The following is a 12228-nucleotide window of genomic DNA, read 5'->3' as shown; positions in this document are numbered from 1 at the left end:
GAAAAAGTATGCACAAGAGAATTCTAAGAAAACCAAAGGAGAGCTAGGCTGTATTGGAAATGGGGGACTTGAATTGCTTCTTTGTTGAACAACAGAAAATAATTATTCAAATAAAAATCTAGAGAGTCGAAAACAAATCAAACACAAATCATATAGAGTAGAAAAGAGTGCAACATGAATTTTAAACTATACTGTCACTAGCAAGGCTTGAGATTTTTCTTTACTTGTTAAATTTAGTATTTTGTCCTCTTAAATTTAGTTGCCATTTTTTTCAGGTTTTGCTATTATGCTTCACTTCAGATCGATTCCTAACTGGTCATACACTGTTCAAACAAATAAAGTCAAATCCAATAAGAATAAAAGGTCCAATCTAAAGAGGTGGCTTCTATAGTGTATCCGACTTCTTTGAAGAGGTCGGACACCACCAAAAGGAGCTCTGTTCTACTTGTTCAAGCAAATAACTGTCTCTGTGAATCTCGTCAATTATTTCTATCTCCGTTAAAAGATAAATCTTAACAAACTCCCAAAACAAAGGAAACAACTATCTATCAATAAAGATGGAATTGACTTTATTATAAGTACACTGATACCCCTCAAGTATATTCACGTTCTACTCTACTAAAATCTGCCTAAAATCCTTGCTAACTTAAATATTAGAATCTCTTGCAGGTACCACCCCCACCTACTCACGAGGAACTCGGATGGGGGCACCTTGGCGCAAGAACAAGTTGGACGCTATTCCAGAAGGGATCTAGACCTTACATTCAGCCCCAAATCAACGTTTGAGGTAACACTCGAAACATTGGAGGAAGAAATGAAATCAATAATTTGATGCAAACAATAAGTAATTAAATTATGTAATAAATTATTTAAATAATAATAATACTAATTATATTTTAAATAGTCTTAATATTCGTATATATAAAAATAGAATTATTATTAATTAATTATATATTTAAATTATATTTTAATCAACAAAATAAAAAAATACGTGTTAGTTATTAAAAAAGTATTAATATCAAAATAATATTTACTATAAATATAAACATGTAAGGAAATTGTTTAAATAATATCTGATGTAACCTAAGCTTTTTTATGAATAAGACTACATATGTTACTATGTTTTATCTTAATCTTTTATCTTAATCTTTTGATGGTTATTGCTCCATTAACGACTTAACGTGACTACTTTTGGTATAGGAGATCAGATAGAACAAAAGGGGAGTTCTTTTGTTCTTAAAGTATCCATGTCTGTGCGCTTTTGATGTTGATTTCACACGGTAATGTAGTTTCAAGAGACTTACATGAATGAAATTCACGTTTACAAAAGTTGACGTGTCTTTTCTTTGTTTGGCAAAGCCGAAAAAAATTCATGAGTTGCGTTCACAAATACATTTTATTCTTGATCTATATATAATATTATATCATCAGTGTTCTAATTTTTAATTAGATACAATAACATCTAACAAATTATGCTATAAGGTTAACACAATAATATTTCATAAAATAAAAGATTTATCAACAAATATTCTATATATCATGAGTCAAACGTGATTCAGATTCAGACTTTCTTTGGTACAGGTGGCTTAGCAAATATTTTTAATGGCTGTTTTTTAATGTATATAATATACAAAGTATAATTGTATAATTTTTTAGATAATAAAATAATTATTGGCTACCTAAATTTTTTCATTTCAAAATTGTCTATTTTCAATTTTTTTTTTTAATCATTGTCCTTAGTTTATTCAATTAAATGTGCATTAGACTTTTAGACGTGAATACTTACCTGATATATTTTACCATATCAATATTTGATTATCACTTTAAAAAGACAAAAAAAGCATGTATTATTTTCAAAATAAAATTAAACAGTCCTGCTTTACATTTATTTAAAAATTTATTATTCTAGCATGTTTATTTTTCTTGATTTAAAGTACAAAAGCAATTATTTCTTTTTGTTGTAGCAGTGGCTAACCTTCAGTCTACTGCAAAAAGTACTAATCCTTCTAAACCAACTATTAATTAAGAATGATGAAAAAAACTCTCAACAAGCTAAGTCAACAAGCTACGTGCCACGTGCAAGTTAAAAAAAAAATCCAAAGTCCAAAGCCTATGAATAGCTTAGGCACACAAACAAGGCATCATAGAAACCCAAATAATAGAAGAATGATTATTCTAATATTATTATATTATTATAAGGTGAATGTTATCATACCTTCTTTAAAATAAAAGATAAATTATTCCCTGATATATATAGTGCTTATAATTATAATTAAGTTGAATGTTAACTATAATAATTAGGTATATATTCTCTATTTTTCTTTTTCTCTTTTGTGATTATTTAAATTTAGTTTAGTACGCCATTCTATGGTGGTGGTGGTGGCTGTCACCACCAAAAAAATCTCTTTGCGATGAACTCACAAACTCATCAACAAAGTTATGTATTCAGCTCGTTACACGTGGCAATATTTGTGCTACTAAAGTACGGAGTATCTCTGCTATATAGGCGTCACTCCTTCCTAACCTCAACGTAGCCTCCTCCACTTTAACAATGGCAAAAAATTCTTACTATGGAGAAAATCTTCACTATCCCTTAATTAGTTAATTTCCAAGTCAAATCATATTATTATTTCATATTTGTTATTAGTTCAAACACACTTTATAATCAATGAGCTATAAGTTAAATGACATAGTCTCTACATACTTATTTAGACGTCGCGAGTTTAAATTTCTCTGTTTTTGAAAAAAATAAAACACTTTATAATTAAGATATCACAACCATAGTTATCAAATTCGGACCAAACCGACTAATTCAATTAAAAATTCAATAAATCGAACTCTTAACCAATCAGAATAACATTCAAACCGTACAAATAATTGAACCGATCCGTACAAATAATTGAACTGATCAGCCGGTACCCATTTCAAAAAATTGGCATTGATGAGGTTCGAACTAGAATAAAAGAGTCCTTGCAACCACCAAATTAAGATGTTCTTTGATAATATATGTGCATCTTTATAAATATATTATAACTTATCAGACTATCCTAATTAATAATTTCATCTTATTAATTTTTTTTAACTATAAAAAATTTAAAATCTCTTTATTCTTTTTTCTTTTTATTCTAATGAGTAGTTTTTATATTTAATTTAATTGAATTTTTTATTTTATATTTACTCACTTAAGTTAATTATTTTTTTAATTTTACATTATTATTATTAAAAAAACATTAAATGTTGTTAAATTTTTTTAAATTAAAAAGATAAAAAAATATTTTTATTAATTATATCATATTTTTATTATTAATAATTATATAATATTTATTAATATTAACTTTTTTTAACATATATTTTATTAATATAATTAATTAATGAATTATTGAAATCTTAAAATAGGTTGATTTAATATAAAAAAAATTATTATAACAAAATTAAATTTTATATAATCATTTTATTATAACTGATTAACCGGTTTAATCTGTAATTCAACAATTAAACTAATAATCTGATGAACCAATAATCTAATCGAATTAATTATTGATTCGGTTCTGATAACTATAAAACTAATCGTCATTGTCATTTTGAGATAAATCCCTAATTCAAGGATCAATGATCTCATCGGTATCATGGAAATCGTGATCTAACATTCAAGAAACTAAACAGTGTAAGTTTGACTACATTTGACCAACCAACCCATGTTACATATACATACATAATTCTCCAACGACAAGGCCTCCAACAACATGCACAATTTTCCATTATGTATACGTATTCTTTCTTGGGGGATCCGGAGGGAATTGATGATGAATTAGGGTTCTTCAAAGTGTTATGCTGTGCATGCATTTATTTGAACCCCCATGATGATGATTTGGAACATCTGATATATTCTGATCAATTCAACTTAATTTGCAACACCCAGTGGCGGAACTTGAAACAAAATTTTGGGGGGCCAAATAGAAAATAATTGTCAAAATATTTTTTTATATGGACCTCATTTAAGATAAGCTCGTCTAATCTCATCTCTTTGATTTGGGTGATACTGCCAAATTTAAAGCCATTTTTCAAGATCTCGTTCCAAAAAGTTAAAGTTAAAGTCATCAGATATAACTTTTTGAACTTTTGAAGGTTATATCTCACTTTCTTCGTGATTCATTAAAGTAGAAGAACTATCTACATGTGTTGATATTGTAAAAGTTATATGTTCTCCTTCTTAAATATTAGCCTTCCTCTTAAAAAATGTATCAATTCTTTGATTTTTCATTATTATTTTATATAAAAATTTGAATATATATCCTGTAAAATATATAAAGAAGAAGTTAGAAGGACAAATATTAAAATTTATAATATTTATTGAATTTTTTTAATCAATTTATACAAATACAATAATATTAATACTTATTGAATATTCTATTATTTTTTATCATATAAAAAATTAAATTAAATAAATAGTAAAATATAAAATAATATTAAATTAAATAAATAAAAAATATCTAATTTTTTATATTTGAACCTAAAGATAGAGAGAGTATTGTTTATTGAACTTATTAGATACTTTAAATCATAGTAAAGTATTTAAGTAAAGTGAACTATTTTTTATCTTTTGAAAAAGTACTACTAAGTTTTTTATAAAAAGTTTGGGGGGGCCATGGCCACCCCTTGTCTGAACTAAGCTCCACCACTGGCAACACCCCTGCAACAACCATAACACCACCATTTTTGTAATTTAAAACCTTACTTAGAAATATAAACCTCATTCACGTCATTATATTCCTTTTATTATTATTATTATTATTATTATTATTATTATTATTATTATTATTATTATTATTATTATAAGTTGAATATATATATATGTGTGTGTGGAATTGAAATTCGAGATAGAAGATAATCTTTTATTGAAGCACTCATGTTTATTGTTTAGTTATGAGGAAAACATGCCTTTGAGGGGTTGAAACAAGACTATTTAATTATAAATGAGAAACGAAATGAAACCCTTAAAATTAATATTAACAAACTTGGATAAAAAATTAAGCATTACCCAGACAAAATAGAAAACTGGGGATATATATATATAAAACCAAAACAAAACTATTAATTAATGGACATTTTGTATATCTCAATAACATCAACATTGATAAAAAGAGAGTTATGCAATTATCTATTATGTTGGTTAATAAAAATTTCATTTGTCTTATTCAATAATAACAATATAATTGTGGTTTAACTATACCCAACAATTTCTTTTGGCGCCGCCGTGGACACAGCCAATTCATCAGGATACTTCAATGGTACGGACGGAGTTCTCGGCGAAACCGGCAACCGGGCACTAAAGTTCCTAAGCGGGAACTCTCCGGAATCCTCATTCTCAAAATTGAGAGCATAGCTGGAAGCATCGTAGCTAAAATCCGCAGATTGCGTTTGGCGATGGCCGTGGTGGTGGTGGTTGTTGTTGTTATTATTATTATGCCTACGTAAACGACTCCTTTGGCTATGTCCACGGACACGTGGCAGCAGCTCGGCAGTCACGTGCTCCCCGGCTGCCGTCCACGGTTTTTTGAACCACGATGCCGAGCTGGATGGGGTGGTGGGTGATGCCGAAGACTTTGGCGTCCTAGACGTGTTAATATTCAACTTATCATAATTACATAAATCACCATGGTCTAATGATTCATGTGCCGTGCCCATGAAGCAACATATTGAAGATTTGAATTTCTCTCTTAGGGTAGATTGATGATGCATCCCACCTTGCATTATTATCACTAATAATAATAATGATGATGATGATGATACTTTTATTGGTGAGATGAAGACAAAACAAGAATTTTGTGAGATTTTTGGGTGTGAGAAAGAGAGAGAATTATTATTGTTGGTGGGGAGGTGTGAATTGTGTGAATTAATATTAATATTAATATATAGTAATATTATTTTAGGAGATGAATGTGAGTTATTGAGTTGGAAAAGTCCTAAATATAATGAGTGTAATAAGCGTGGTTGCGAATTTTGCGTGAAAAAACGTGTTGCTATGTGTAAATTTAAGCATTGACGGATAAAATATCCAATCTACCACACGATTTAAATTGAATCTTTTGTTGTTGGGAAATAAGTCAATAACTAAAAAGTAATTTAGTTTAGTCCAATTAGTTTCTTAGCCCATGGGTATCTATTTTGTTTCTCTTCGTGGCTCGTGGGTTAATCTATGGATAAGGTTGGGGTGGCTATTTTAGTGTCATTAATTCTAAACAAGATATATACGCCTTTTTTTTTTTTTAATTTGTTCGTCTTCTTTCTCTCTCTTTTTTGTTCTTTCTTTTTGTTATTTAATTTTTACTTTTTTTCTTTTATTTTTTCATTATTATTATCATTATTTATTTATTTATTTATTTATTTTTAAAAATTTTATGAAAAAGAAGAATAAAAAAATAAAACATAAAAAATGATGATGATGATAATAGTGATAGTAGTAGTAATAATACTGATGAAAAAGAATGACACCAAAAATTTTTATATAACACAAAAATAAAAGAGAAATGATATCAGAATTTGTTATATAAAATACAAAAATTTTATCACAATAAATATAAAATTTAAATTGATCTCCAGTTCTCTACACTACATTGCAAGACAGTTTATAATTGTTTAGGATTTAAAAGTATATAATTCAATTTTAAAATAAATTTGTTTAAATAAAATTCACTAGCTATGTTTAAAGTAAAACATAAGAAAATACATAAAAAAAATGTTGTATCAATAAAAACAATAAAAAAGAAGTATAATATGTTGAGAGAAAAAAAAAAGAAAAAAAATATAACGAAAAAGAAGTAGAAGAAGAACACATGGTAAAAAAAATTTCGGTGTTAAGGTTGAGAAATTTTAGTGTTATTTTTTTTTGATAATTTTTAATTAGTTAAAAAATTTTCTATGTTACTGTTAAAAATTTTGGTGTCAAAATTTAGAAATTTCATGTGTCAAGTTTAAAAAATGTCCGTGCTATTTTTTCTGATAAATTATACACAATTTAAAATTCTATTCTTCCTCTTATTTACCATAGTCATCATCTTTTTCTTTTCTTTCTTATTTCACTTTTTAATATTTTTTTTTGTTTTTATCTTCTTAAAAAGAATAAAAATAAAATAAATATTATAATAACACCAAAAGAAGAAAAAACAGAAAAAAGTGGAGAAAAAATAAAAAAGTATAGCAACAACAATAATAATAGAAGAACGACAAAGAAAAAAAAACATACTAAAAAAATAAGAAAAAAGATATGTGATTTATATGCATCTTAAGTGAGTAATTTTTGTTTAATTTAAACTAACTTAATTATTAATTTTAATTGATAAAAATATTTAAATATATAATAAATTGCAAAACTTTTTTAACATAAGAATTTGTAATAGCGTTTAAAAATTGATACTTAATCATTAAAAAAATTAAATAATTAATATTTTATTTAAAATAAAAAAGTTAATAAATTTAAAATATTTAAAATTTATTATAAAAAATAAATTAGATAATAAATAAAAACATTATAACATAACATCGGCCTTTAATATATCTTTCCCTAATACAAGTAAGATGTTATTGTTTTGTTTAAATATAGAAAAAATACATTTCAATTATACTCCTAATATTTGTATTTAATTTTAGTTCTACACTTAAATTTTATTTTATTACGCCTAGACATTTCAAAAATTACCCTTTATTTATTCTATCTTTTTAAATTTTTTCTTTTTATTTTTATTCTATTTTTTAACACGATTACACTACTTCCTTCTCTCTTTTTCTTTCTCTTCATCTAGAGAAAAAATAAAAGAAAAATACAATTAAATTTAAAATAAACTATTATTTCTACACACCAAAATTTTAACAAATCTACCAAAAAAAAAAAAATATCATTTTTATCCATAACAAATAATTTCGTACGATAAAATTATCCAAACACAGTAGAAAAATAACCTAAAAATTATAAATCATCATTTTTCTAACCCTAATCTCAACACCTCTTTTCCAAATCTCAATCTTTTTTTCATAGATTTCATCGTCTCCTTCATCAATACCACCATCTCCACCAACTGTAAGTCCCACCTTCCTATTTCAGCTTCAAGCTATGGTAGATGGCTCAAAAGATGGGAAACAAAGGAAGAGACATTCTATTAGAAATTCAGCGCCTTCTCGTTGAGATCAAGGACGGTTTCTACTTCGAATTTGACGACAGCGACGAGAGTAACCAGATCGGCTATACCATATTTTTTCCTCTCATTGAAGGAAGCTTCACAGCATGCCTTCAAGGCAACGACCGCGACGAGCTCAAGCTTTGCATCGAAAATAGCGATTTCCGACACAAATGTGTCCTCGCTTAGCCACGCACTCTTCATTAGGCTGTCACCGACTCCTTCAGGCCTTTGTCACCGTGCACGACGCATTCAAAGCTGTGAAGAATTGTGGATTTTTTCAGGTGGTGCACGTGACATGCTTGCTTTTTACCAGGAGGCGACGCAGGAAAGCATGGAAGACGGGATCTAGTCCCTGGCAGCAGGTGGTGCGCCGCCGAAGTTTCCTCTATCTCCAAAGGTGGAGCTTACGGTTGGTGATGGTGGTGGTGTTAGTAAAAGAGGTGGTGAAATCTATAAAAAGAATAAATAGAAGGTTGAGATTTGGGAGAAGGGGCGTTAAGATTAGGGTTAGGAAAAGAATAATTTAAAATTTTTAGGTCATTTTTTAGTGTTGGAATAATTTTGTCGTTCGGAATCATCTTTTATAAATAGAAATGATATTTTTTTTTATGGATAAATTTGTCAACATTCAAAACTTTTGTAGGTAGAAATGATAATTTACTCTTAAATTTATCTTATAATTATATAAAATAAGAAGTAGTTTATCTCCTAATATTTACAAAAACTAAAGCAATTACCATATTTTAATATCATCTTAGGTGTATACAAAACATTAATTATTAAAAAAATTATTTATATAAAATATATAAATATATAATACCTGATTTGATTATTAATTTTTTAAATACATAATATTTTTATTTAAATACTTTTAGATATTTTATCTACTGTTATGTTTATTTTTTTATTTTTGCGTTAGGTTTATGCGAAAATTGAGTTTAATAATATAATTAACATCTAATATGAAAAAAAAATAAAACATGTTGACAAGTTGAAATAAAATAAATTGACGACTTGAGGTAGTTTCATCTTTCAAGTTTCTACAACTGGAGACAATACGATCTGAGCCGCCACATTGTCCAAACTCCAACCACTCTCTCTCTATTCTATCTCATGGAATCTATACAATACTTTTTTTTTAAAAAAAAAAAGATAAACTGTAATTGTTCTCTTTAAAATTTATTAAAAAAATTTTAAAAATATTCTTAAATTTTATTTTATTTTAATTTTATTTTAAAAATTTAACACTAATTTAATAATAATTTTACAAAAATAATTTTTAACATAAACAAATTAAATATAGTTAATATGTATTATTACTAAACTAGTTCTAAATTTTTTAAAATTTAGCTATCAAAGATATATATTTGATATAAGTCGAAAACTTTAAAAATAAAATAAAAAATATACTTTATTCTTAAAAAAATTATAAAAGAATCTCATGTAAATCATCCATACCAAATGGCCAATCCTAATTATATTTTAAATAATTTGTTGGAGAACAAATGACTAAAAATAATTTTATAAACTTGATTTTTATGTAATTTTTTTAAAGTAAGAATGAGACTTAAATTTGCAACTTTTAAGTAAGTATAGAAAGACTACTTTACTATTTAAGCTATTATTTATTGGCTTAATTTATATGTAAACACTATAAGAGAAGAGTAACCTTTAATGTTCTATAATTTAGTGAACACCATAATATCTTCTATAATTTTAGTTTAAAATTATTTTTCCAAGTTTAAAAAATATATAATGTGATACTTTATAATTGTCGAATAACAATTAAAAATAGCTTTTACTAACTTTTAACAAACTTAAACGTAATTAGTGTTTGTGAGATAAGCCTCAATGTAGTTCATGAAGTTGCACTCGAGCCTCATAGTAGTCCCTGAACTTAAAAGTTCCTCAGAGTCATCCCCGAACTTGCACTTCGGGACTCAAAGTTGTCCTTCCGGCAATTTCTGGACACCTGGCGCAACTGAAAAGCTTAGCTGGCAGCGTTCGTGACACGTGGGACTTACTGAAACGACGCCGTTTTGGCTGTGGCGCCAAAATGAAATGAAACGACGTCGTTTCATGCTGAAATCCTCCTTCCCTCAACGTAACTCTACGTATGATCTCCCTCCTCTCAAAACACAAAACAAACACAATAGAGATTGAGGTTTCTTCTTCTCCGAGACAGTCACCAATGGTGCATGTGCGATTGCATTAACCGCACCGATTTCAGTCGAAAACTCAGGCCCTGGAGCATCGCTGTTGTCATCTCCTTCATACATAGAGTTGGGAAGGCTAGTTTCTCTGACACAGGTAAGCCGAAAATGAAAAAAAATGTGCTTTCTCTGTGTTTTGATGTTGTTATTAATTTAACATTCACCAAAGTTCAGGCCGTTTCTTTCGAATGTAATCTGTGGCTATGAACGCCTCTGTTTTGTGCTCTGTGCTAGGGTTTGATCAGTTACTAGGTTTGTTAGTGGTTTGACCAACAAAATTATAGACTGAGAGCGTTTCTTGTGTTTTGATGATATGAAAAGTTGTTCTTTATGTGTTAGGGTTTACTGCAGTTAGTACTAGAATTTTCAAATTGTTAATGTGTTTCAGGACAATGAATTTGATCAATGAACCTTTTTTTTCTTAAATTGCAGATGGGTGATCCGTTGATTACCATCATCTTTCACTATGGAGGGTCGTTTATGACAGAGGTTGATGGAAGTATGTCTTACCTCGATGGAGAGATTTGTGAGTTGCCGGACATTGATACAGACACATTAGATGTATTTTTCGTCCGAGACTATCACAAGAAAATTAGGTATGACAAGGTTAGCCAAACTTAGTGGCTGGTGTCTAATAAGCCTCTACAAACTGGTTTAAGAGCAATAACAGATGATAAGGAGCTCATGGAGATGTGTTACTTGGCTTAGCAGAACAATGGGGTTATCCATGTGTACTACGAATATGGGGTATCTGAACCTGTGTATATTGAGGAAGCAGAACTAGTGATTTCTGGCAAGGAGCTGATGCTGATACCAACTATTTTTTCCACCCCAAAATCCACCACCAATGCCACAACTGAACCAATTCCTAGCACAACACCATGCACTTCAACTTCTGAACCAAAGAATGCTACTGAATCCGCAAAACTAAAGGAACCACCTACTTCATTTTCTGCTGGTAACTGAAACATACCAGAAAAAATTTCCCCCCAACCCACTGCAAGTCTTGGACCTAAGCCCAATCTACCACAAAAAATAATGGCCCAACTCAGTAAAAGCAAGCCCAAAATCCCACAAAAAAATGCCCCAACCCACTGCAATTCCGAAACCTTGGTCCAAAGGAAAAGAAACCAAGAAGGCTAAACCAAAGAGAGGCTATAAGAATGTAAAAATAGCAGCAGCATGTGGAAGGAGGCCACTGACAAGAGCTGCTGCTACTGAAAATATTGTAAGAACAATTGGTAAGGGAAAACAGCCCAAGATAGCCTTTGTTGCTTTGTCTAGTTCAGAGGAATCCTCAGACAGCCATGACAGTGATGATAGTGCAGAGAATGAAGCATATAGGCCTGGTGGTGATGAGGTGTCCAGTGAAGAAGACTTGCCTCTGGATAGATCAGCAGCAAAGACTAATGTGAAATTGAGAAGTAGGCCAGAGAAGAAACTTACAAAAGGAAAGAAGTTTGTTATGGTTGAAGATGATGGTCCTGTTTGTGCAGACTCAGATTCTGAGGATGATGAAATCATTTTTGGACCGATTCCTAAGTTTGGATCATCAGTTGCTCCTTATCATGATGTGCAGGATGATGCTTATAATGATTCTGATGGTGGAGACTCATGGCACTCGGAAGAAATGAAGACTCCTCCGAACTCGAAGGATGAATTGGAGGAAGTTGATTCAGATGACATCTTCCCTGCGTTTAGAGAAGGAGGGAGGTTTGGAGAGCTTAGGCTTGAGGTTGGAATGACCTTCACTACAAAGATAGAGTTCAAGGAGGCTATGCGTGAATATTGTATACAAGAGGGTAGAAGGATTTGGTTTAAGAAGAACGATAACGTGAGGA

At 29.3% G+C, this 12228-nt stretch overlaps 1 protein-coding gene across 1 annotated transcript; it reads right to left on the bottom strand.

Moving 5' to 3' along the window:
* Positions 1-5064: 5064 nt before the first annotated feature.
* LOC107647653 (uncharacterized) lies at positions 5065-5856 on the bottom strand. The gene has a single exon (XM_016351713.2). It carries the CDS (start codon positions 5749-5751, stop codon positions 5221-5223), a length of 531 nt encoding a protein of 176 aa, XP_016207199.1. The 5' UTR covers positions 5752-5856; the 3' UTR covers positions 5065-5220.
* Between the last annotated feature and the right edge of the window lie 6372 nt (positions 5857-12228).

The sequence above is a fragment of the Arachis ipaensis genome, chromosome B6, assembly GCF_059453495.1.
Source record: "Arachis ipaensis isolate K30076 ecotype BB chromosome B6, ASM5945349v1, whole genome shotgun sequence".
In the NCBI taxonomy this organism is placed as follows: Eukaryota; Viridiplantae; Streptophyta; class Magnoliopsida; order Fabales; family Fabaceae; genus Arachis; species Arachis ipaensis.
This window is presented reverse-complemented; position numbering and strand designations above follow the sequence as displayed.

Excerpts from the sequence above, each read along its gene's own strand:
- LOC107647653 (XM_016351713.2), bottom strand. The coding sequence starts at position 5,751 with ATGCAAGGTGGGATGCATCATCAATCTACCCTAAGAGAGAAATTCAAA.